The following is a 25657-nucleotide window of genomic DNA, read 5'->3' on the forward strand; positions in this document are numbered from 1 at the left end:
CTCCCTGCCCGAAGCCAGAGCTGCTTCCCCGTTCCGAGGCTCAGGCTGGACCCCAGCCCTCCCTGGAGCCCAGCCCTACCCTCTGCACCCCCTTGAAGATGCTCACTACTCCTCCAGCTACGCTGCCACCTCACCCTACAGCTTGTGCCCGTTCGTGGCCAGCGAGCCCTCCAGGATGAGCCACCCGTGCCCTGAGCAGCCCCCGGAGCCACCACACCTTCCCGAGCACTCTGCCTGGCCTAGAGAGGATGGAAGTGCCCTCTGGGGAACTTATGAAGGCAGAAGAACTTACTGAGGAGAGAGAAGAGCTGGAGGAAAGAAAACCAGACCATTATAAAGCAGATTTTATGCTCCTTCCCAAAACTGCTCCTTCCTAAAACTGCTCCTTCAAAGTTGATGTGCTCTGGTTAGAAATACAATCATTGGCCACACCACAGCTCGGGGTGGTGCCTTCCAGAGCCTTGAGAAAGCAATTTCTCCCACCCCACAAGTAAAACCCTCAGCCTGAAAACCCTCTGCGCTCTGTGGGTTTTTCCTGCCAGCAAGGATCCCTCCTCAGCAGCTTTTCCAGCCGGGGCGGTTCGGAGGCTCTGCAGGGTGTGGGCACTGCCCTGCCCGCTGAGCCCTGCCACCTGCAGAGCCCCCAACACCCTGACACCCCTCATACCCTGAATGAGCCCCCAGCAGACCCTCACCCACAGTGGGCTGCTCTGGGGGCAGCCAGGTGGGCTGGCAGTGAGAGAAGGACTGGCAGCCAGAACTATTGACATCCAGGTGGGCTGGCAGTGCCAGGGGAGCAGTAGCCAGCCCTAAGGACATCCAGGTGGGCTGGCAGTGCCACAGGAATGGTAGCCAGCCCCAGGGACATCCAGGTGGGCTGGCAGTGCCAGGGGAGCAGTAGCCAGCCCTGGGCACCCTGCGGGGCCCGTGGCCACTAGAGGTAGCTCTGCACACACAAACTCCTCCCGGAGCAGCACATCCCGCTGCTGTTCCTCACATCCCTCTGCTGTGCCCCACATCCCTGTGCTGTGCCCCACATCCCGCTGCTGTGCCCCACATCCTTCTGCTGTGCCCCACATCCCGCTGCTGTGCCCCACATCCCACTGCTGTACCCCACATTCTTCTGCTGTGCCCCACATCCCACTGCTGTACCCCACATTCTTCTGCTGTGCCCCACATCCCACTGCTGGGCCTGCCCCACATCCCGCTGCTGTGCCCCACATCCCACTGCTGTTCCCCACATCCCGCTGCTGTGCCCCACATCCCGCTGCTCTGCCCTACATCCTGCTGCTCTGCCCCACATCCCAGTGCTCTACCCCACATCCCACTGCTGTGCCCCACATCCCGCTGCTGTGCCCCACGGAGCAGGTCCCCCCCTTTGCCCCAGCTCGCCCCCAAGCCTGGCACCCACAGCAGCAGCAGGAGGCTCTGGAGCATTCCAGCCCCAGGGAATGTGTGGGGATCAGGTGCTTTCAATCCCTCCTTGCCTTTTCTCCTCAAATCCTGCGGTGTTTGAAGCCTTCCCAGCACTTCCCAGCACCTCCCAGCACTTCCCAACACCTCCCAGCACTTCCCAACACCTCCCAGCACCTCCCAGCACCTCCCCATGAGTGGCAGCTGTGGAGCCTCCAGGGGTGGCCCCAGCCCAGCCAGAGCTGCTCCCCCATCAGCTCTCCTGTCCCCAAACCTGAGCCTTTCCCCCCATCAGCTCAGGGTGTGTGCAGCTCTCCTGCCTCCAAACCTGAGCCTTTTCAACTCCACAGCTGACACCACTGCTGGCCTGAGCCCCAGTGACATCTGAGCTGTTCCTGCTGTGGGAGCACCAGGCCAGGGTGGCTGTGCTGCCCTCGGGCTCTGGGGGACAAGCAGGGACAGGGTTTGGAGTTTTGGAGCTGTCTTTGAGGTGTTCAGGCACTCAGCTCCTCAGCCAGGCAGGGTTTTTGGAAAGGCTCTGCAGCCCAGGAACAGCAGGAGCAGCCAGAGCTGCCCTTCCACCCTGCTTCAGTTCTCAGCTTGGGGCGTGCTAGTGGCTGGAAAATGCTAAATTTTCCACCTGTGGAGGTGTCACTGCTGTGACCCATGTGCCACCCAGTGACATCTGAGCTGTTCCTGCTGTGGGAGCACCAGGCCAGGGTGGCTGTGCCGCCCTTGGGCTCTGAGGGACAAGCAGGGACAGGGTTTGGTGCTGTCTTTAAGGTGCTCAGGCATTCAGCTGCTAAGCCAGGCAGGATTTCCAGCAGCCTGGAAAGGCTCTGCAGCCCAGGAACAGCAGGAACAGCCAGAACTCTGCTGCCTCACGGCTCCTGAGGGCATCCCGAGCTGGAGCTGGGCAGCCTGCAGGCTCTGCTCCCTGCTTACAGAACTAAACAATCGCCATCCCAGCTCCCTGCAGCCTGCACCCACCCACAGCAGCTCCAGCAGGGAAGGGTTTCACACCCCAAATTCCACAGTGAGACCCCCTCCCTGCCTGCACAGCACTCTCCTTTGTGCTTAGGGCAGGTGGGCTCCTCTCTTTAAAGGGACACATCCCTATAATGCTGTCCCAGGCCAGGCTCGGCCTAGCAGGAGCTGCAGGAGCACATTTCAGAGCCAGGAATGGCCTCACTCCCCGCAGAAATCAAGTGTTATTTGTTCAACTTAAAGGAAAAGAAAAGGTTCGGCTGTGACGACAGCCAGCCTGAGCTGCTGGTAGATGATTAACAGCCTGGCCTGCAGAGCCTGTGGTCCTCAGGGAAAAGCTTAAAATCAGCCTAAAAAGCCACTTCCAGCACTGCTGGTCATCCCAAAAGCCTGAGGCACACGCTGAACCCCACAGCTGCAGCTCCCAGGGCAAACCAGCACTGAGGCTTGTGAGGAAAAAACCGATTTGTGCAGCACGGGCAAACAGCCTGAGCTGGGGGAAAGCACAAACAAACTCCAGAGTGAGCCCAGCATCCAGGCAGAGGGAGGGAATGCCGTGGGGAAAGTGGGTTCCAGCTAACTTCAGCCTCCTGGGTGCCCAGGGCAGCCTCTTTGTTAGGCCACGCCTGCCCGCTGCCATTTTGGCCCCAAACCTTCAGAATTTAGCCTTAAAATGTAAAAAAAAAAAAGCAAAAAGCAAATCGGTGCCTTGCAGAGTGCTCACGGCAGGTAGCAAATGAAATATGAGAGGGCTGGAGCCCAGCCTGTGCATCTGAGGAGAAAACACCGAGCTGCTTTGGAGGCATCTGCTTCATTCAGGGGAAGATGGCTAAAACCCTGCAAATGTCCCAAAAGCAAAGGGTGGGGAGGGTGACCCCACCAAATCCTATTCCCCCAGACCCTCTGCTAGATGGGGATGTGCTCACTTTCACAAAAAGATAGCCCATTTTGTGGAGCCTTTGAATATTCAAATTGAAAGTATCGCGCAATCATTGATTGTCAAATCATTGGTTTCTAGAGGTTTTAAATACTTGCCATTAGGAGAGAAAAACTCAAACTTATACCCGTAGGGATAAAACAATAATATTGCCGGGATCCACCTGCCCTGGCCAGCGGGCACTCGGGTGCTTTCACCCCCAAATTTCAGGGCAGGCTGCTCTGGCCCCTTTTGGGCGGCAGTGTGGGGCCGGGGCTGGGCTGTCCGTGCCGCAGCACCGGGTGCCCGGCGAGGCGCTGCCCGCTCCGCCTCGGGATGTCCGGTAAGTGCGGAGCCCCCCGGCCCCGCCAGCGCCCCGGGGCCGTTTCGGGGTGCCCGGGGTCACCCCGCCGGCGAGGCGACACCGCCTGCCAGGGCAGGAGGGAGCGGGGAGGGCGGGGAGAGGGAGGGAGGGAAGGAGGAGGCGCGGCGGGAGCGGCGGCTGCCCGCGGCTCGGTGCCGGGCTCGGCGGGTACCACCGGGCACCGCGGGTACCACCGGGCATCGCCGGGCACCGCCGGGTACCACCGGGTACCACCGGGCACCGCCGGGTATCGCGGGTACCGCCGGGCATCGCGGGTACCACCGGGCACCGCCGGGCACCGCCGGGTATCGCGGGTACCGCCGGGCAGCCAGCGGGGCTCGGGGCTCCGGCTGCGCTGCCAGCCCCGGCCGGGGGGACACAGGGGGTCCCGCACCTCTGGGTGCCTTCTCTGAACCTCTGGGTGCCCACCCCGCACTTCTGGGTGCCCTCTCTGCACCTCTAGGTGCCCTCTCTGCATCTCTATGTGCCCACCCCGCATCTCTGTGTGCCCACCCCGCACCTCTGGGTGCCCTCGCTGCATCTCTGTGTGCTCTCCCTGCATCTCTGGGTGCTCTCCCTGCACCTCTGTGTACTCACCCTGCATCTCTGGGTGCCCTCCCTGCATCTCTGGGTGCCCACCCCGCACCTCTGGGTGCCCTCCCTGCATCTCTGTGTGCCTTCTCTGCATCTCTGTGTGCCCACCCTGCACTTCTGCGTGCCCACCCCGCACCTCTAGGTGCCCTCCCTGCACCTCTGGGTGCTCTCCCTGCACCTCTGTGTGCCTTCTCTGCACCCCTGGGTGCTCTCCCTGCATCTCTGTATGCCCACTCTGCATCTCTGTGTGCTCACCCCGCACCTCTGGGTGCCTTCTCCACACCTCTAGGTGCCTTCCCTGCATCTCTGGGTGCTCTCCCTGCATCTCTCCGTGCCCCTCCCTGCATCTCTGGGCGCCTTCTCTGCATCTGTGCCCTCCCTGCATCTCTCCGTGCCCTCCCCGCACACTCCACCCCGGCCACGCTGTCCCTGAATCCCAATCCCGGCCCCGACCCCAAATTCCCGCCCTGTTCTTGTCCCCCTACTCCCAGCCCACCCTCAGCAGCCTTTCCCTCGATACCCAGCACCATCACTGTGCCTCTGGACCCCCAGCCCCATCACCCTGCTCCTGATTCCCCCCGTGCCCTGCCCACCCTGTGCCCACCCTCCCCACCCTGCCCACCCTGTGCCCACCCTCACCACCCTGCCCTTGACCCCAGAGCCACCACTCTGCTCCCTGCCCACCCTGTGCCCACCCTGTGCCCACCCTGCCCGTGGCCCTGCTAGCTCAGAGCCCTCCCTGGCTGCAGGGAGGTCTGGTATTGGGGGTGTTCTCCTCAAATCCCACCTTCCCCTCCCCTCATTTTCCCCAGCTGTAGTTTGCTGAGGAGAAACCAACCACCAAAACATGAGATGAATAATCCCCAGCTCAGCAAACCGCCCTGAAGGCAGCCCTGTCACCTCTCTGGAGGGTGCCTGCCCCAGCTTGTCCTCCCCAGAGCAGCTGGGGGGCACTGGGAGGGCTGGCAGAGTGACAGCAGAAGGGGACAGTGCCCGCAGTGCAGGATTCCCTGGCTGGGTGGGCACAACCTGCAAACCCAGCCTTGTTTCTGTGCCAGGATCTGCTGGCGCTGTGCAGCTGCCTTGGGGACAGTGCTCCGTGCCCAGAGGTGGCACTGGAATGCCAGGTTTAGCCCTGGCACTGCTGTTCTCCTGCTGGGAGTTTATTTTTGGTGCCTCCTCCAGGGCTGTCTGCTCCCTGGTCTGGCATTTTTTTGAGTGTAGAGAACAGTCTGGGTGTGTTTCCTTTTACTGTGGGATTTGGATTAAAACACCAGCAGAAAGTTAGGGCAGGAACAACCGCCAGAGGATCTGAGTGTTTTACCATGAGTGCAACAAGTGAAAGTGGTTTGTCAGAAGAAGTGAATTCTTTATCATTTCCTGTCCTAAAAATCCCTCCTTGGGTAGTGACTGGTGATTGCTGGCTGGTTTTGGCTGGATTAAACACACCCTAAATTCTTGTTTGAAATAAATAGGGGCTGTACATGAGCAGAATAAAGAGATAATCTAGGCTTTGCAAGAAAGCAGTCATTTTATTGGTGTTTTGTGGAGCTCTCTGAATAACCACCCACATATTTCCATTGTTTTATTCCTGGGCTTCATCTGCCAGATGAAATGCTTCCCACATTTATTTTCAGGTCCTGAGAGAGGCAAATATGTCAGGAATTTCAATGAATCCAACAGCAGCAGCACCAGATGGAGCTTGGTATTGGGAAAGCTGGAAGGGGGGCAGGGGAAGAAGGAGATAGAAAAGAATAAACATGTGGTTATTAAATATTATCAACAGCAAGATTTTCACAAGTGTCTGCTTGTCCCAAGCTAGAAAAGCAGGTGTTAAAGAGGGCTGTGAGTGTGGCTGCAAACAGAGACTAATTAGTCATGTTCAGTCTAAAACTGTTCTCCACGTAGAGCACACCTGAACACCTGCTGGATTTGCTGTTTGCTCTCAGATTCTCCCTCCTTGCAAAGTGTTTTTCCACAAATTCTTCCAGGAAAGCCCAAGGTGTACCAAGGTGTGAGGGTGAAGATCACAGTCAAGGAGTTGCTGCAGCAGAGGAGAGCACGACAAGCAGCCACTGGTTCAGCAGTGAGTAAAAATATTGTGGTGTTTGCTTTGTAACTTCTCTTTTAATGTTTGTTTTGTTTTGTTTTGCTTGGTTGGTTGTTTTTTTTTTTTTTTTTTTTTGCCAGGACTGTAATCTCTGGGCCAAAATCTGAGTGTGACAGACTGATGAGGATGGGGGAAAGGAACATTAAGTCAGAATAGCTGCAGCAGTGACCTCAAGGAGAGAGAATCTGAGGAATACAGGGAGAAAGCAGAGCTGCTGCTCCAGAAAAGTCACTCCCTCCGGGATAAAAGGCTCACCTGGGCAGCCCCATCCCTTCTGGAGGAGGGGCTGGAGCTCTGTGTGCACACACAGGTGCACATTCCCTCTCATTCCCTCTTCCAGCCTTTGTAGGATTCCTCCAGCTCCAGCCACTCCAGGGATTTGCATAAAGAGCTTGGCAAATCATTATTTCTTCCTGGTTCATGACACAGCAGCTCTTGAAGCCTTTCAGATTTCAGCTCCTGAAATTTATTTCACTTAGTTGCAGCTGATTGCACAAAAATCAGCCCAAGATCCAGGGGCAGAGAGGTCTGGGTGAAGAGAATTGTCAGGTTTTGGAGACGTTGGGTCACTCCTCTCCTGCAGCCCTGAGAGCAGCAGCCTCCTCATCACAGCCAGGTGTCCCAGGGCTGTGTGGAACCGGTTTTCACTTCCCACCAGCACTTCACACAACCCCTGTGGTGCCCACAGAGGAAAAAGTGAAAAGTGGCGGGGAGGGAAGTCACCTCGGTGACCTGCACCCCAAAACCCCCGAGGCTTTGGGCTGGCAAGATGTGTGCTGAGAAAAGCTCAGCCTGGGGACTCCATCTCTGCCTGGTCACATCTGCAGCAGGGACAAAAAGCCCAGAGAGACACCCTTTAAGGGATTAAATGCACGGGATGTGCTGGGAAGTTGTTGCCAGGGAAATGAGTTGTTCACTGGAGAGCATCTTGAATAAAGGAGATGAAGTGGAGGGTTGTATGAGTTAAAACTGAGGGGGAAAAACCTCACCAGTATTTGTACTTGCAGAGTAAAATCCTGACCCCCAAACAACAAAACTCCTTTTGGGGTGGATTTCTTCCTTCCAGCAGGTCAGGTTCCTAGAAGTGGTTGATTTGTCTTGCTTCAGCATTCCTTAAAAAACGAAGCTGCCAGAGCTGGTTCTGCCATGGGGAGCCCCAAAGAAACTGGGAGAGGCTGCAGGATGGGGAATGTCCCTTCCATAGGTCCTGTAGATCAACCAAACTACATCAATCCAGTCTGGTGGGATACCTGTAGTTAATTACTCATTCCCAGTAATATCCATCCCTAGGAATTCCTTGGGGTTCCCTCCGCTGTGGAATTCACGCTCCTGGAAATGAACACACATTAGTTTCAGAGGCAGCTCTGTAAAATCGGGAATGCAGCAAAAAAAAAACCCTCAGCACGGAGCTGATCCAGGGGCTTCACACCGGGTGGGTGCTGTGGTTCCCAGGAAAAATCCTGCCAGGAAAAATCCTGGCTGCCACCAGGAAAAATCTTGTTATGCACATGAACATCCTGAATAACAGGAAAAATCCTGTTGTTCATCAAATGTTCTAATCTAATGTTATTCATCTAATCTAATGTTCATCTAATGTTCTAATCCTGTTATTCATCTAATGTTGACGCCGGGGAGGTTTTCCCAGCCACAGCAAGGAGGGAAATCAGGTTTATTTAAAGAGTTTTCTCTGCAATCCAGACTCACCTTGCTCTGTGCCACAGCTCCTCTCCTTCCCTCCTCCTTGCTCAGGTTCCCTGGGACAGCAGCAGCAGCAGCAGCAGCAGCATCCAGTTTGCAGAGTCTGTGTCTCCGCCTCACCCAGGTTGGTACAAAGCCCATCCACACGGCCTTTCCCACCCCATTCCCAAATTTTCCCACAGCCCTGAGCCTTCCCAGCCCTTGTTGGAGGCTGAGCAGCGCCTGCCAGGAGCCCGTGGGATGCAGATGAGGAGCTGGGTGCTCTCCTTGCTGAGGTTATTCCGTCCCCAGCAGGGAATTGCATCCCCTCCGGGAAGGGATGCTCGTCCCCAGGGCAGCATCTCCTTCCCTGGGCTGTGGGGGCCCTGAGTGTGCCCTGGAGCCCCTGGCTGGGCTCTGTTCTCTTCTCCCTCTCCTGCCAGCATCCACAGGAGCGAGAGAAATACCAGATTTTCAACAGCACCAAGAGTTTCCTCCTCCTGCCCGCCAATATCCAAGGAAAAGGGGGAAGGGGTGAGGGGAGGGGCACTTTGGGCTCGCAGATCCTTCAATTATCCCCGGCCAAAGCACAGAGGAAAGGCTGGGCAGGTGTGAGTGCACACATTGCATGGACAAGGAAATTGTTAAATCATCGATAGCTGGGGATCCATTTGCTTATGTTAATAAAGAAACGTGAGACACGCCAAAGCTGACACGCCAAAGCCTTTTCAGGCTGGAAAGTCTCCACCAGTTTATGTATTTTGGGTGTTTCTCACTCTCCACAGCCAGCTAAACACTGCCACCTTTGACCCTGCAATGTGCATTTCAGACCTGTGCCCTTCACGTGGACAGGGCTTAAACCACGTTTGAACTCGGTGAGAAAAGATAATAATTCTGAAAAGCCAGATCTGCTGTGAGCTTTCCAGGAACTCAGCCTCTGGCCAGCAGCACTCCATGGTCACAGTGCCACACCAGCCCTGGCTTGCTCCGTTTGTTCTGCTCAGAATTTCATCTCCTGTCTGGCTGTTTGGAGGATAAAAAAGCAAATTATCCTCCTGTTGTCCCCTTTTTCCTGCAGGTGTAGCTGCCCCGGGTCTGGAGATGAGGCAAAGGCACAGCTGCCAGGCTGGGGAGCACAAATCACTGCCTGGCACCTTCTGGGGCTGCAGACAGTGCACAGAAGGGAGGCCAGAGGGACAAGAGTCTGAGGGAGTTTCCAGATGAATCCCTGTCCAAAATACCTGGGGCCACAAGAGTTTCCAGCAGTTAAAGAGCTTTATAGCCGAGGGGCTGCATTCCCTCAGTTATTCACCTGCTTTTGAGCATCTCCCTCGTGGTTTCTGCTTTCCTACAAAATTCACCTTGCCCTTGAAAGGCCTGTTTGAAAGTCTAAACCCACAGGGTTACTGAGCACAGGAGAGCACCAAAACCTGCCCAGACACTGATGAATTTGCTCCTTTCTCTCCTAGAACCTTTTGAAGCAGAAGCCATCCCTCCTGTGCCCACCTGCTGCCCGTCCTGGCAGTTTTCCAGCTGCCTGTCCTGTGAGGAAAGCCCTGGGTACCTGGAGCAGCTGATAGATTCCTGCCTGCAGTCGGATGCACCCTCCGAGCCAGCCTTCAGTGCCTTCCAGCCATCCTCACACTACGCCCCAGAGCCCTTCCAGCCCGTCCAGCTCTGCTTCAACCAGGGCCTGGTGAGCTCTGGGACAAGGGGAGCAGCCCCTGCTGTCCCCAGGGGAACGGGGGTCACCTCCTGGGGCAGAGCAGCAGCACTGTGGGAACCTGGCTGATTTTGGGAGCCTGGGATGCTCATGGGCTCTGAATGCTTTCCCATGGGGAGCCCCAGATAAACTGGGAGAGGCTGCAGGATGGGGAATATCCCTTCTAGATTCTAAATCTGTAGATTTTGTGCAAATAGAAGCACGGTTCCTGCTAGGGGCTGTCCCTACAAACACAAGCTGCCTTTGGGTTTAGACCTGCAGGATCTCCCTGGGCAGGGATTGTCCCTACAAACAGAAATTGCTTTTGGGTTTAGACCTGCAGGATCTCCCTGGGCAGGGATTGTCCCTAGAAACAGAAAAACTGCCTTTGGTTTTAGGAATCCAGATCTTCATGGGCAGTGATTTTCCCTGCTAACAGAAATTGCCTTTGGGTTTAGACCTCCAGGACCTCCCTGGGCAGGGATTTCCCTACAAACAGAAAAACTGCCTTTGGGTTTAGGAATCCAGATCTCCGTGGGCAGGGATTTTCCCTGCTAACAGAAACTGCCTTTGGGTTTAGACCCCCCAGGATCTCGCTGGGCATCCAGATGAGAAAGGCAACAGCACAGGAATTCTGCTGGCCACATTTCCCTGAAATCTCTTTTTTTTTTCCCCCTTTTTTTGTGTTTCTCTCTCTCTCAAACTCCAGGCTGCCAGCTCTCCCAGCCCAGCCGACCTGCCCAGCCCGTGGAACTCCAGCTGCTCTCCTGCCCAGCTCTCCCCCCTCACCCCGCTGACCCCCAGCCCACCCTACAGCTGCCCCATGGAGGAGTGGCCCTGCCACCCCCCGTGCCCCCTGCCCAGCCCTGCCTGCTGCTGCACAGCCTGTGGCTCCCCGGGCAGGGACAGCAGGGGCCCGCAGAGCTTCCCCTGCCCCAGCACGGACTGCACCGAGTTCCTGCCACCCCTGGCCGAGGACTTCTTCAGGAGGGACAGGAGCTGTGACATTTGCTACAGCTAATTGGGACTGTGGTTTCGCACATCCACTCTGTCCAAATCTGATTAAATTGCCCGTGAACTATGCAAAGTTGTGCTGCCTAACACAGCCCAGTTTATTCTTCACTACTTACACATTTTTTACAAGATGCTGTCACTACATTGATCTATGGTCAGGGGTGTTTTGTTGTTGGTGTGGTGGTTTGGTGGGGGTTTTTTCCCTGTTTTTTTTCATTGTTGCTCTTTTTTAAAAATAAATCTGAAGCTGCCTTATCAAACACTTGTCATTAAACCAGCTCTTTTTGATACAAATAAATCATTTGGTTCAAATGCTGAAGCCTGGTCATTTTTCATGTGCTAAAATGTGGTTTTCTCCTCTGCTCTGACCCAGGCTGCTGACCCTGCTCTCACAGGGTGAGGATGAGATTTTCAGCAGCCTATTCAGTGACCTGAAAGCTCTCACTCACCCTTTCCAGCAGATAAAAGGTCCTTGTTGAATCCAGCATCCACCTTTCCCCAGAGAACGCTGTGCATCACCCAGCTCTGAGCTGGAGCTGCAGCTCCTCACCCTCTGCTGCAGCTCAGGCTGCCCTGGTGACATTTCCCAGTGGTTCTGCCAGAAAAGGAAAGCATTTCTTGTGGTGTTTGCCACACCAGGGTTTAGCCCATGGCCCCTCAGAGGTCAAATCCAGAGCCAAACTTCTCTGGCTGGTGCTGAGCACCAGTGGAGGCAGAGTCTCAGTGAGAGGCTGATGTTGTTTGGTCAGGTTTGGGCTGTTGATAAAAGGTTTTCAGCACAATCAGCTGAACAGGAGCTAAATGATTTAATTTTTTAAAGAGTAGATAATAGGGAAATTGTAATACCTGAGGCTTTCCTTCTTCTTGCCTAAACCCAGACCTTTCTAACATTTTGTCTTGCCTCCTCTTGGTGAGGCAAACTCAGCTTCCCAGCTTCCCAGACTGGGAAGAAAGCAAGAAGCATCTCTTCATATTAAATTCCACAAAAAAAGAGAAAATAACTACACCTGTGAAGAGAAATATGAATTCTATCCAGATGTTTGCTCATCTCATCCTGAACTGAAAACCTTTCCAGCTCCTTTACCTTATGTAAGGGGTTTTTTCTTAAAACATGCTTAAAAATATTTTGACACCTTCAAATGATATCTCCTCTTCTCCCCTGATTAATCTCAGCATTGGCCCAAGTGATAAATTCATGAGGTCACAGCAAAAAATATGTATCATTATATAAATTATAAAGAGCTGTAACTTTGCAGCAGTTAAAGGTGTGATCACCCCTGTGCAGGGACACCCCACCAAGTGTCATTTTAGCAGTGCTGGCAGCTGCTTCAGCCCCTGAGTGATATTTTGGGGCACTGAAGGGCTGAAATTCTGCCCCAGAGCTCACCCAGTGCCAGCTACTCCTGCCTGCTGCCTCAGAAGCCCTTATCAGCAACAAGAAAAAGCCAGGAGATAAGGCTGAGGCAAGAAACTGGAGGCTTCTAGAGGAAGCGGGGTGCCCACATCCTCCCCATGACTTGGCAAGGTTGGCCTGAGCTTAGCAGAGCCAGGGAGATGCTCTCAGGGAGTAAAAGGGCACCATGAAATGATAAATAAGGGTTTCAAACACTCAGGAACACATCTCACAGCAGCAGCCTAAGCAAGGAGGGCAAGTGTCAGAGTTTGACAAGGTCTCTCTGACCTCCAGCTGTGTAATTCTGACAGGTTATTGGCAGTTTGCACACTTATCAATATCCTGTAGTGTGGATCCTCCCCAGGACTGCCCCGTGCAAGGACTGTGGTTGTGCCCATCCCACTGCTGGGCACAGCCACGTAGCAATGTCAGCACTAAAACCACCCTAAATCCCATCCTTATCCTCGGATCATGCCTTATCCAGGCCAAAAAAACCCCAAAAAACCCTCCTCAGCAGAGGAGACAAAGATATTTCCAGCAAAATGTTCCTGCACAGCAAAGTCTCCAGGTTGTGTCAGCTTCCATCACACCAGCAGCACCTTTCCATCCCCTGCAGCTTCTCCCTCTTTCCCTGCTGCTCCTTCTCCAGTGGTTTTGCAATCCCCCCCAGTGCCAGACTGGAAATATGTTTGAGATGCTGTCCCCACCTCCCTGTCAACAGCCCCAGGGACACACTCAGGACAAGTAGAAGCTTGCTGGCTGTTGACACAAGGCCTTGTTGACACAAGAAAGGGAAAAAAACACAACAGAGGAGCCATTCAAAGGTTGATTGTGTGTTTTCTGGCTGTGAGAAATGTATTCTTTCCCTCCTTTAGCCCTCCCAAAAGTAAAAAGGAGTTAAAGGAAATAGCTAAAGCAGAGCTGGCTCTGTTGCAAGGCTGGCATTTCATCAGTGCCTGCCAGGTGAAGCCCTGGCTGCCTTTAGAAACACAAACCCGAGGATCATCTCGTGCTTACAAAGCCATGAATAACTCCAGAAGTCACCCCCAGTTCCAGAGAAAAGGTTCTTATTTTCAGCTTCTCTAGCAGAGAATTTGATCTAAAAGTTTCGCTTGCCAGCCGACTGACAGCTTTCCTCTGGTGCCACTTCAGAACGTTTGTTCGGTGATAACGAGCCTTTGTTATTAACAACTTATCAAAAGGCACGGGTAGGAAGAGATAAACTGTGCAAATAAAGGGATCTCACACACTGCCAGCAAGGCTGAGCTTTGAGAAGTTACATTTCCCCAGAAAGAGCAATAAAAAATTGAGGGGTGAACTGTGAACTGCTTCAATCAGTGACATTCACCCTGCCAGAGAAGACACTCAGGTTTGAGATTTAAAAGTGATTTTCTTCACAACCAGGCCAGGAATTGGGAAAGGGAAAATTGTTGTACACACAGGGGGAAGCAGCAGCTCCCAACATTCTGGTGGCTCCAGCCCAAAGCCAACAGGAGCAGCCTGTGGATGGTGGATGCTTTCAGGGCAGACCTCTGTGGCTGAGCTTTGGGAAGCTGAGCACAGAGAGAAGAAATCCTGGGGCTGTCGTGGGCTCTTCCCACTGCAAACCTCACCCAGCAGCTCTCAGCAGCACCAGCTGCCAGGGTGATGCTTTAATGGAGCCACATCCCACCCCTAAGAGGATATTTCCCCTGATATTCTGGAGATGGGGATGATTCCAGACTCCCATTGGCACTGCTTTGTGTGAAACACCCCAAAAATAACAGAATAAAGAGAAAAGCCACTGGAGGAAAGAAATCCTCTGTATTTTTTTTCACTTGCTGCCAAAGGACTTCATTTACCTTACAGATATTTCTAGGTGGTAAAAAGCTTTTTACAGTTTCATGTGCCACGTGCTGCTCATAGTTTGACAGTTTTGCTGCTGCAGGTTCCAGAAATGGATATTTTATCCATCATTTTGCCTTGACACACCGTACTAAATCCCTGATACACTTCTCACTCCTTTCAGGGCTCATTGTAACATCCTTCCAAGTGACACAGCACAGGCTTTTGCTGGCCTGTGCTCCGATACATGAAAATTTATGCAAACACATGCAAATACATGTCTGCTTCTCTGTCAGCAGGATTGTAGGTACATGTACTGAGAGGCAATGGCCCAAGAGCAGAGGGGAGGGCTGGAAAATCGAGATCTCTGCATTTCTGAAGAGCTTTTGTTGGTGTCAGTTGTTCAAACACTCCAGGAGTGCCTCAGGAAATCCCACCGAGGCAGCCAGTGGTGCTCAAGGAAGTGGCTGCAGTGATTTAAGAGCTCTGCCCTTCACCTCTCTGCTCATCCTGCTGGAGAACAGCGCCTGTGCACGCCGAGAAAGCAGCAAAATGCAAAAGCAGAGCTCAGAGTCAGCCCCAGCACCGAAACACGGCCTTGCAGAGTCACTGATTGCACAGCAATTCACAAACATTTCACAGAAACGCTACAAAGATCCCGCCAGACCCCTCCCAGGTGGGGATGGGAGCAGGAGAGCACCCCCCACCCCCTGAGCACACCCCCACAGCCCTTCCCTGCCCCAAGAGCTCTTGGAGACCTTGGGGATTCTCTGTCTCCCACACAGGTGAGGTGAGCTCCCACCTGGGGGGCTTCCAGAGCTGTTCTGTGCCACCAGAGCTGGAGACTGGGATGGGATTGATGGGATTGATGGGATGGGATGGGATCCATGGAATGGGGTGGGATTGATGGGATGGGATTGATGGGATTGATGGGATTGATGGGATGGGATGGGATCCATGGAATGGGGTGGGATTGATGGGATTGATGGGATTGGATCCATGGAATGGGTTGGATGGGATTGATGGGATGAGATGGGATGGGATGGGATGGGATCCATGGAATGGGGTGGGATTGATGGGATGGGGTTGATGGGATTGATGGGATTGGATCCATGGAATGGGGTTGGATGGGATTGATGGGATGAGATGGGATGGGATGGGATGGGATGGGATGGGATCCATGGAATGGGGTGGGATCGATGGGATGGGATGGGATGGGATCCATGGAATGGAGTGGGATTGATGGGATTGATGGGATTGATGGGATGGGATCCATGGAATGGGGTTGGATGGGATGGGATTGATGGGATGGGATCGGATGGGATTGCATTGCATGGGATTGGATGGGATGGGATTGGGTTGGATTGGATTGGGTTGGGTTGGATGGGATTGGGTTGGATGGGATTGGGTTGGATGGGGTTGGGTTGGATGGGATTGCATGGGATTAGATTGGTTGGATTGGGTTGGATTGGGTTACATTGCATTGCATGGGATTGGATGGGTTTGGACTGGATTGGATTGGAAGTCTCCCCTCAGGATCACACAAACCTGCCCCATGCCCTTGCTCCCACAGCAGCTGTTTCTTTCCCTGGGCTGGCCATGGGGAGCTGCTCCAGAGCCCTCCCAAAGTGCTGAGAATGGGAATTCAGCTTGCAGGACCCTACTGTGGGGCTCCTGCCTTTGGATGTCCATCCCCCCAGGTGAAATCCATCCAGGCTTGACCCAAGTTCTCCATCTAGGCTTTTTCCCCCTCAGGATCCTGCATTCCCAGGGGAGCAGGGTCAGTGGGACTGCACACCACAGAGGCTGCAGCATTTCCAGCACTCCCTGTGTGCAGGCCCAGCCAGAGGCACAGTTTGGGGGTGTCTCAGAGCAGCATTTCTCAACCTTTTACAGCCAAACTGTCACCCTCTGCTCTGTCAGCCCCGAGGGTTTCAAAGCTTGGCTGTGCTTCAAACTGATTTGGAATATTTACTTATTTATGTAGCAGCTGCTCGATTTGCTCACCTCCTTGCTGGAGGTTTATTCACGTTCTCTGTTACCAAAATTGAGTTTTCAACCATTTGAAAGCTCATCTTCTGCTGTCTGACGTGCTGCTCGTGGCCACAGGTTGAGAAACTCTCCCACCCCACCCTGGTGGAAGGCTGCAGGAGCAGGGATGTGCTGCAAACCACCCTCACAGTTCTTATAGGAGGCAGAAGCTGGAGTGGTCGAAGCTGCTCCATAAATTTCAGATAACTCAGGATCTGGCATTTCTGTGGCAGGAGTTGAATGCAGGTGTGACTTTCCCTTTCTTCAGCAAATTCCTGACCTGCCAAAAAATGTGGAATTTCAGGAAGCACCATCTGAGCCACCCCAAAACACTCACACACACGAGTATTTACGTGTACATGTGCAACTAAATAAACATCCAAATACACCAGGAATATTTTTATACCTGCAAGCATGAAACCCAGCCACCCCTGGAGTGTGCAGGTGTGTTAGGGGAGAGCAGCAGTGGGGATCCCTTACCTGATCCCCAGCTTTTCCAGGAGGGGCCATGTGGATTGGCTGGTCGTTGTCCAAATTTCGGATGCTGGGGTCTGCCCCGTGCTCCAGGAGCAGCTGGATGATTTCCTTCTGGTTCTTGCTACCAGGCAAAGCAGCTGCCATGTGCAGGGCTGTGTTGCCATGGGCCTAAAGCAAGGAGAAGGGGGAAAAAATGGAGTAAAAAATCCAGATAAACCCCCTGGTGAGCTCTGCCATCTCCCCAGAATCATCCTCAAAATGGAGGTGTGACATGAGAGAAGAATCCTCATGGGATTTGTCATCAGGAGGTGAGGGAGGATCTCTGCTCTGTTTCTCCCAGGCAGGAGGTTTGTGGATTCAGATATTTTTTTTTTCTTTGCTAGAGGATCACAAACTGGGGGGCTTTGATGCTTTGGGTGTAGGTGATAAATAGCCCTGAGGCAGGAACATTCCCTGGTTGAGATTCCCCCTAAATCATAGCCTGGCTGCTCTGAAATTCCCCTTAAAACTGCTCTGAAATCACTCCCTAAATCATATCCTCATATATGATTGTACTGAAACCCTCCCTAAAACTGCTCTGAAATCACTCCCTAAATCACAGCCTCGTGTATGATTGCACTGAAATCCCCCCTAAATTTGCTCTGAAATCACTCCCTAAATCACAGCCTTATGTATGATTGTACTGATGAAATCCCACCTAAATCTGCTCTGAAATCACTCCCTAAATCACATCCTCATGGAAACAGAGACTGGGGAATTACTGAAAAAAGAGAAGAGTGCAACAAGCATGGAAATATTTCACTGGGAAACATTAAATTACAGCAATATAATATGTAAAATTGGATTTTAGACACCAAACACATCACGCTGCTGCCCACCACACAAAGCCCCACACCACCAGTCCCATTTGTGCTCCACACATCCCCACTTTTCCCACACTTCCAAGTGCCAGGAAGATTCAAATTCCCAAATTCAGGCATGGATGGGCTCCAGTGAGAGGATTTGCACAGGAAGCACAGACTGGCTGTGAAGCCAGCCATGGATGGAGGGTGCTGCAGAAGCTCTGGTGCCACCAGACCGTGTAGAAATCTGTGCCCTGTCTGGTCAGGTATGACTGGTAACGGTTGTAAATGAGAAAAAGCTGATAAACAAAAGCACAAGGTGAGGTATTTTTAGTCTGCAAGAGTCTCATTGAGGCAGCTGCTTGTTTTTTCTTTTTTTTTTTCCCCTCTCAGAAACAATCATGGGTTTGTCATGGCATTGGAATGGTTGGACACAAACTGCAGCCTGTGTTAATATTCCAGTTGTTCAAATGTGAGGTGAAAAATGTGATTTTCAGGTCCTGTTAACCACTGAGACATCAGGGAGAACTGAAGCAGAAAATAAAACTGCAGAATTTTAACAGTTTTTCTCAGACAAGGCATGTTTTACAAGCTCTGAACAAGCAGATCCTTGTCAAGTTTATTATCCCACAAAGTCAAGGGATGGTTACAAGCTCTTTACAGGATTTCTTGTTAAAATGGAAAGTTCTGCACTTGAGAGCTTCCCAGTCCAGGCATGGGCTAAGATAATGAGGCAATCTGACAAGGCCTGACCTTGGAGCCTCAGGCTGACTTTAATAGGTCTCATTTGAGACAAAGTGGGCTCCAGGAATCCTCCAGATGAAAAACACCTCCAAGGCTTCAATATTTTTCTCATTGTGAAAATGCCACGGAAACAGATTTGGAGTGAGACAAGCACAAGCAGTGGGGAAACCTAAACACGGCTGTTTCCTTGGCTTCTTCACACTTTGAAGAGCTAAACCCCAGGATTTCTCATTTCTCCCTGCCCCAGACAGCCCAGCAACAGGAATGAAGACTCTGAGTGATCCTATCACAGGAGGAAGCTCCCCCAGGACTGTGATCAAGAGACAACAGAGACTCCCAAGGACAGGCTCTCACCTGCCTGAAGGGTCTTCAAAGATACGGATGGAATGCAGTGAAAAGCCCTTCACTGGACACAAAAACACCAGCTCGGCGCCACTACCCACAAACACAACCCAAAATAGGTTTTCTCCAGTCCAACAGAAATCTGGAGGGGTACAAGAAGTGGAGCTGCCCTTTGTCTGCCTCGCTGAGCAATGGAGCTGACAGAAAAATTCAGTTCCTTCCTGAGGGACACAAACTCTGGGGAGCACAAGCAAGGCTGGGACTGCTGAGATGAAACCAGGGACCCCCAGGCTTGTCCCCTTCCTCTAAAGAGAAGGACAGAGCAGCCAGGATCACCCCCTCAGCCCTGCTGAGAGGGGCACCTGTCCCAAAGCTCTGGTGGGCAGTGGTGGCTCAGCTCCCAGGAATGTCAGGATTTTTGGCTGGGTGGAGCTGCTGCCTGTGAGAGATGGTCAGTGCAGGGGATCTGCTCCCAGGTGAGCTGTGGGGCAGCACTGGGGAGGTTTCCAGCTCGCTTTACCCAGCCTAGGCATGGCTGTGCCAGAAAATCTGCAAATAATGTTTACGGCAGAAAGAATCCCCATGTCCCTTGATGTCGGAATCTGAGGTATTGATGATTCTGAGATTGTAGAAAGTCTCTGTCTGTCAGCCCCGCTGCCAAAGCAGAAGCCATAATTGGTCTGTGCTGTTTCAAGGTTGTTTATTCTGTTTATCTCTACCATGTTCTGCTGCCCTGCCGCAGCTCTGTCCTGCAGGGCAGCGTGTGGGGCTCTGCCCTCAGTGGGATGGTACAAACATTAAATACCACAAACTCCCTGTGCTGGATTTACAATAACGTGCCAATATCTGTCACCTACGTTGGACAGTGTGTCCCCAGCCTGAACCAACAGAAAAATGCCAACACCACAGTGAAACATGGAGGGCATGAAGAAGGAGAAAAAGGACAAGGCACACCCAATTTCCTCCATCTTGTCCCCTTTGGACCCCTCATCTAGAATCCTAAAATTTTACTTTTGCACCCGTGCCACACTTAATTATTACTTCTATCTAACACTCAGAGCTGGTAATTGATCCTGTAAGATTGAAAACTCTTTTCCATGGACAGAGATCACAGCCAGTGTCTCTGGGGGCTCTGTCCAGGGGGGTTCCTGACCCCTGCCAGGGTCCCAGGGCAGCCAGAGGGATGCCCTGGATTCCCAGACTTTGACAGAAACAGGGGCTGGGTCCTTCCCGTGGTGCCACAGCTGCCAGCAGACACGAATCGATGGCTGCCCTGCAGTGCCACCTCTCAGTTCGTGCTGCTGTCAAACCCTGCAGCACTGCAGGGCTGTTTGCTCAATCCTCAGCCTCATCTAAAGTTCATGCTCCTCCTCAAGCAACCACTTCCCATGTTCTCCCTCCTCCCTGCTTATCTCCTGCTCATTCTCTCATCTCCTGCTGGGAGAGGGCCCCGCTTTTCATGACAGACTTCAAGCCAGGTGCTGTTTTCTTGTGAGTTTGTTTACTGGAAAATGTAGTTTGGGGTTGAACAGAAGTTCAGATTAGCAACGTTTGCCCTTTCCCTCTGTTAAAAAAACCCTGTTGCTGACAAAAATTACCTTGTTGTTGACAAAATCCTTGGACTTGAAAGCGTTCAGCTCCAGGAAGTACCTGAGCAGGGAGACGTTGCCATCCTGGACTGTGTAGTGAAGAACTGTCTTGTTGCTTTTCACATCCTATTTAAAAAAAGCAGCAAAAAATAATATTAAAAAACCCAATCTAAATAAGAATTGTTCTGCAGGACAAGCTGGAGATATCCCACAAACCCATCAGAGGAAACCCAGGCCAGCTCTGCACTGATGGGGAGCATCTCCCTCCCTCCAGGGACCCTCCGAGTGTCCCTTGTCTGCTTCAGGAGCTCCAAAAGGCAGCACCTAATCCAGAAGGAGAACAGGCTTGGCCCTTGTGCCAGCAGCTCACTCCTTCTCCAATCCTGTCTTTTGAGCACCAAATGGGGGAGAATTCCCAGCCAAAGGCAGGGATGACCCAGCCCATCCTCACCCGGCTGTAGATGGAGGCGCCGGTCTGCACCAGGAGATGGATGCAGGATTCCAGCTCCCTGCTCTGCTGCTGCAGCTCCCTGTGCTGCTCCTGGCTCAGTGCCTGCCTGCCCTGCTCCCTCAGCAGGCTGTTGTGGGCCAGCACAGCACAGTGGAGAGGGGTATGGCCTGGAAAAGAACATGGGATGGAGGTGAGGACAGCGCCAGGAAAATAGTGATGCGCAGAGAGAAGGCAGGGCTGGCACAGAGAGCATTCATAAAATAATTTATCCAATAATTGGTTCAATCATTCAGTCATTTATCCAATAATTAATTCAATAATTCATTCAGTCATTTATCCAATCATTCATTCAGTCATTTTTCCAATAATTCATTAAATCATTCATCCAACCATTCATCCAACCATTCATCCAACCATTTATTCAGTCTGTGCAGGAGTTGTTGAGGCACAAGCTTTTCTCAGGTTTCTTCTCTGGCTCTATGGACACTTTTTGGGTCACTCCAGAATGTTTTTAGTTCCAATTGAATCCTCCCTGAGCCATCAGCACCTTTGAATTTTGTGGCATTTGACTGCACAGACACAACTCTCTCCCCCCCAGGCATTTTCTCAGCCTGCTTTTGGCCCCCCAGCACACCCCCAAAACCCAACGAGCAGTGAAATATCCAATACAGGTTTTCACACCACTTGTGCAAAGGCTTTTACCTTCAAAATCCTTCATTTCCAGATCCAGAGGGAAACCCAGTGCCAGGATAACCTGGAGGCAGCAGAGAAATGCAGAATTTTAGTTCAGCAGAACACTGTGCAAGCCCAAATCAGCCCAAACTAACAAAATGTAAAATCAAACAACGAAGAAGTTTGCAGAAGGTTTGAAGTTAAATTATCAGAGAATGATAATTTAACTTCAAACCAATTATTTGACACTAGATTCCAGTGCTGTGAATGCTCCCAACAGGAACATTCAAGGTGATCACATTCCCTGGTTTCCTAACTCCCACCTAATTATCCTTTCAGATTCTCAGTTCAGGGCAGTAAAACCCATCCTCTGCCCCCAGCTCAGGAGTGCCAGACTCCTCACTTTCACCCTGGATTAGGCAAAGCCACCAGTTAACACCAGGACATGTTTGTTCTGAGTGATCCTTGACAAGGAGAAATGAAAATCTCTCCTTGACAGGTGTAGCCCGACTTTATGGCCTAAAAGTTTGCCAACACTGACAATTCTCAGGCTGGATTTATTTACTTTTTGTTTTCAGAGTGCAGCAGTGTGTGAAGTTAAAGCCTCAGCTTGTGGCAATGAGGCCACAGAAACACCAGGAACTGTGATCTGGAGATGAGAATCAAAACTTTAAAACTCTTTAATATAAGAAAATCATCGATTTAACACGATGGAGTTAAGCAGCTCCTTGTCTATATTATTATAGAGGATTTATATTTATTTCTTTTGGTTGAATAAAGCGAATTGTTCACATTAATGGCTGAGAATTTTTGCAGTGACTCATCCGTGTCAAGTCAGACAAGGCTCAGGGCAGGATCCTCCCACTGAAAGATCACCCAGAACGGTTAGGGCTTGACTTACCCTCTTCTAACAAAAACAAAATATGTACAGATCAAATATTGCCAGCTAGCTCCGAGGTGCTTATTAGAGATTAGATTGTTAATCCATTAGGGGAAAAAAACCCAAAAAACACAATAAAATAAACAAACAAACCATAAAGCCTTTCATGGCTCTGACCACATTGAAGAGCGAGTCTCTGCCCGTTGTCCCTTTTTATGGCAAGGCAAAAAAAAAAAAAAAACAACCAAACAAAAAAACACCAAAAAAACCCAACAAAACCCAAACACAAAAAAAAAAAAAAAAAAAAAAAAGAAGGAAACCAACAAAAGAAAACCCAAACAAAGGAACCTTGCAATCCAAAGCACCACAAGGCACTCTGCGAGGCTTTGTTGGCATCACCTGGACGAAAAGCCTTTTTCCCACTTAAGGAAACACCTGTTTTCCAGAGAACTGGCTGTGTTACACATTAACTGCCCGCTCGGGGCACGTGTGGGCACAGCTAACGAATGCTGGACGTGGTGCCAGCACCCCCTGGCACCTCACCCCTGTCCCTGCCCTCAGGGAGCTCAGCAGAGCCACCAAACTCTGCTGTGCTCAGCCCCTGACACGGCTCAAGGCAGGTTTTTAAATTAATTTCATTTTCTGGCCCATAATGAAGCATTTAAGACTCACAGGGGGCTAATCCCTGCTGTGGAATCCCTTCCCAAAATGCCCACAGGGGCTGTTGGAAGTGTGGATTTGCTGTTCAGGGCTGGCACAGAGCTCAGGTGCAGGTTCTGTCTGCAGAGAAATCCATGAAGGAACAGGGAAGCAAAGATTTGCTCATTTAAGTCAGTTTTTGAAGGAAAATGTGAAAAATGTGCCTCATTTTGGAGGCTGTGCCTGGGCTGCCCCTGTCTGCAGGGTCACATCTCATCTCTCTTCTGCTGCCTTGAGTCTGGACACAATTTTTTGCCATGACAGTGACCTCAGGGAGGGGGTTTCACTCTGGTTTTAGAGCTCCCTCTGCTCACACCTCATGGCTGGGGAATGCCTTCCAGTGCTGAACCACACTGGGGACTGCCACCAGCACATTTAGAGCTGTAATCTGCTCTAAATTAAATCTTTCTGCAGATTACAAGCAGAGCTGTTATGTGCAGAAAGAATTTCTTTCCCCCCGCAGAGCCACTAAAGAATTATCATCTGTAATAGCAGGCTGCAAGCACAGCCCTAAAAAAGGGATAAAACCCATCCTGGGAAATCAATCCCTGACACAAGGAGCCTCCATCACTCATTGAGATCTTGCCTTTATTTAAAGACACCAACATCAACACTTGATTGCATTTTTATACTGCCAGCATGTTGGAATCTGAGGTATTGATGATTCCAGCATTGTAGAAAGTCTCTGTCTGTCAGCCCCACTGCCAAAGAAAAGCCATAATTCATCTGTGCTGGTTTCAAGGTTGTTTATTCTGTTTATCTCTAACATGTTCTGCTGCCCTGCCGCAGCTCTGTCCTGCAGGGCAGCGTGTGGGGCTCTGCCCTCAGTGGGATGGTACAAACATTAAATACCACAAACTACCTGTGCTGGATTTACAATAACGTGCCAATATCTGTCACCTACGTTGGACAGTGTGTCCCCAGCCTGAACCAACAGAAAAATGCCAACACCGCAGTGAAACATGGAGGGCATGAAGAAGGAGAAAAAGGACAAGGCACACCCAATTTCCTCCACCTTGTCCCCTTTGGAGCCCTAATCTAGAATCCTAAAATTTTACTTTTGCACCTGTGCCACACTTAATTATTACTTCTATTAAACACTCAGAGCTGGTAATTGATCCTGTAAGATTGAAAACTCTTTTCCATGGACAGAGATCACAGCCAGTGTCTCTGGGGGCTCTGTCCAGGGGGGTTCCTGACCCCTGACAGGGTCCCAGGGCAGCCAGAGGGAAGCTCTGGATTCCCACAACTGAGATCTGACCTTTATTTAAAGACACCAACATCAACACTTGATTGCATTTTCATACTGCCAGCAATGAAAACCATCCAGCTTGCCCTACCTGGAGGACTTGGCTGTAGCCATAAGTTGCAGCAAGGTGTAAAGCTGACTGCCCTTTGTTGTCCACGGCGGTGACATCTGCTCCTGCCTGGATGAGGTCGTGGACGATGAACGCCTGCCTGGCAGTGACAGCCACCAGCAGGGGAGTCTGCAACAGCAGCAGAGAGCTGTGAGACCTCACAATAACACCTAAAACAGAGGCTGGACAAGATTAACACAATAAAAGTGGGTGTTTATTAAGTACACCCTATTTATTTGGTACGACTTGGGCAGTCAAAAACCTCCCAGAGGTCATGAGATGACCTACACCCAAGATGGTCACAAGTTTTTTAGACAATTATAGGTTTTGTCTGTTTACATATGTTATATATTGGGTTAATTCTCCAATTACAGCTTCAGGTAATGAATTAATTTACACCCAGTTTGCTCCCACTCCCCAGCTCACTTTTGTTTATGTTTTTTACAGCCTGAGACAGTGAGGTGTCCTTGAGTTCCAGGCCTACAGAGGAATAGTTTTGTCTGAATAAAATGGGAGAACAATAGCTGACAGGCTATGGAGCTTTAGAGTTACACACTGAAGAATTGCAGGATTAGAAATATGTGAAAAATATAAAAGCTAAAATCCTAAGGCAGCAGCAGCTGGTGTAAAAGAAGGAGTGGGGAAAGTGCTGGCTTAAATCCCAAGGATTTCAGAATTTTGCTCATCTCAGTCAGGTTTTGAAGGAAAATCTGAAAAATGTGCCTCATTTTGGAGGCTTTGAGCACAGCTCACAGGATGGTTTGGAATCCCACATGAGATGGGGATTTCCAGCTCTTGCTGGACTCCCTCTGGTGTTCTTCAGCCCTTAATTTGATGGCAACCCACACCCAGCATTTTTTAAACCCCGATTGCATCAGGTACTGAACAAGTCTGCAAAACAAGCTGTAAACCCTTCATCCTCAGAGGCTGGATGCCAACACACAAATATTTTGCTGGACCAGTGTTTTCTCACATCACTCCATGAATCATGGGCCGAAAAAAAGAACGGGCTCCTTCTCATCCCTCCTGATTTATGACCACGCCACTGAATTTTACAACCCTGCCACTGAATTACAGTTTTACAATCCTGCCCACGAGTGAAGCCGGTCAGTGCCAAGCCTTCCTTGCAGGAGCAGAGGGGCAGAGCTGGATTTTTTTCGGGTTTCTTGCTGTCAACCACGCCAAGCCTGTTCCCATCCCAACCCCTGGTGTCTGCAGGAGAACGTGGCCCCTTTTTACCTTTCCTCTGTGCTCCTTGGCATCGAGTCTCCTCAGGGCTCTCATGCGCTCTGCAGCTGCCAGCGTGTGGGCCCGCAGGCCTTTAGCTGCATAAATATGCAGAATTCTAAGACAGCAAATAAAGACACCCATCACTGATGGACCATGGACCATTTTACAGGCTAGCACTGCCACTTTTGGGGTTTTCCACCCAGGCTTCCACAAATCCATGCCACGAACCCCAAAAGTTCCCAAAACTCTGCCTGTGCTCAGTCCTTGACACAGCTTAAGGCAGGTTTTTTATTAATTTAACTTTCTGGCCCATAATGAAGCATTTAAGACTCGCAGGGGGCTAATCCC

At 51.3% G+C, this 25657-nt stretch overlaps 2 protein-coding genes and 1 long non-coding RNA gene across 3 annotated transcripts; 1 reads left to right on the plus strand and 2 right to left on the minus strand.

The window, feature by feature from the left end:
- The first annotated feature begins 3476 nt into the window (after positions 1 to 3476).
- On the plus strand, positions 3477 to 11096 carry POU2AF3 (POU class 2 homeobox associating factor 3). The gene is made up of 5 exons (XM_072918241.1): positions 3477 to 3659; positions 6266 to 6360; positions 8134 to 8206; positions 9531 to 9757; positions 10473 to 11096. The coding sequence occupies exons 1-5, from the start codon at positions 3653 to 3655 to the stop codon at positions 10782 to 10784; spliced, it is 714 nt and encodes a 237-aa protein (XP_072774342.1). The 5' UTR covers positions 3477 to 3652; the 3' UTR covers positions 10785 to 11096.
- On the minus strand, positions 5782 to 8773 carry LOC140680517 (uncharacterized). Its single transcript, XR_012051880.1, has 2 exons — positions 8089 to 8773; positions 5782 to 7713 (listed from the first exon to the last, which is right to left on the minus strand). It is a non-coding gene; the product is annotated as an uncharacterized lncRNA (long non-coding RNA).
- Positions 11097 to 15455: 4359 nt separating the features above from the next.
- NFKBID (NFKB inhibitor delta) lies at positions 15456 to 25450 on the minus strand. Its single transcript, XM_030291044.4, has 7 exons — positions 25319 to 25450; positions 24062 to 24208; positions 21173 to 21224; positions 20471 to 20637; positions 20029 to 20145; positions 16506 to 16670; positions 15456 to 16305 (listed from the first exon to the last, which is right to left on the minus strand). The coding sequence occupies exons 1-7, from the start codon at positions 25448 to 25450 to the stop codon at positions 16234 to 16236; spliced, it is 852 nt and encodes a 283-aa protein (XP_030146904.4). The 3' UTR covers positions 15456 to 16233.
- Positions 25451 to 25657: the final 207 nt, after the last annotated feature.

The sequence above is a fragment of the Taeniopygia guttata genome, chromosome 24, assembly GCF_048771995.1.
Source record: "Taeniopygia guttata chromosome 24, bTaeGut7.mat, whole genome shotgun sequence".
Classification (NCBI taxonomy): Eukaryota; Metazoa; Chordata; class Aves; order Passeriformes; family Estrildidae; genus Taeniopygia; species Taeniopygia guttata.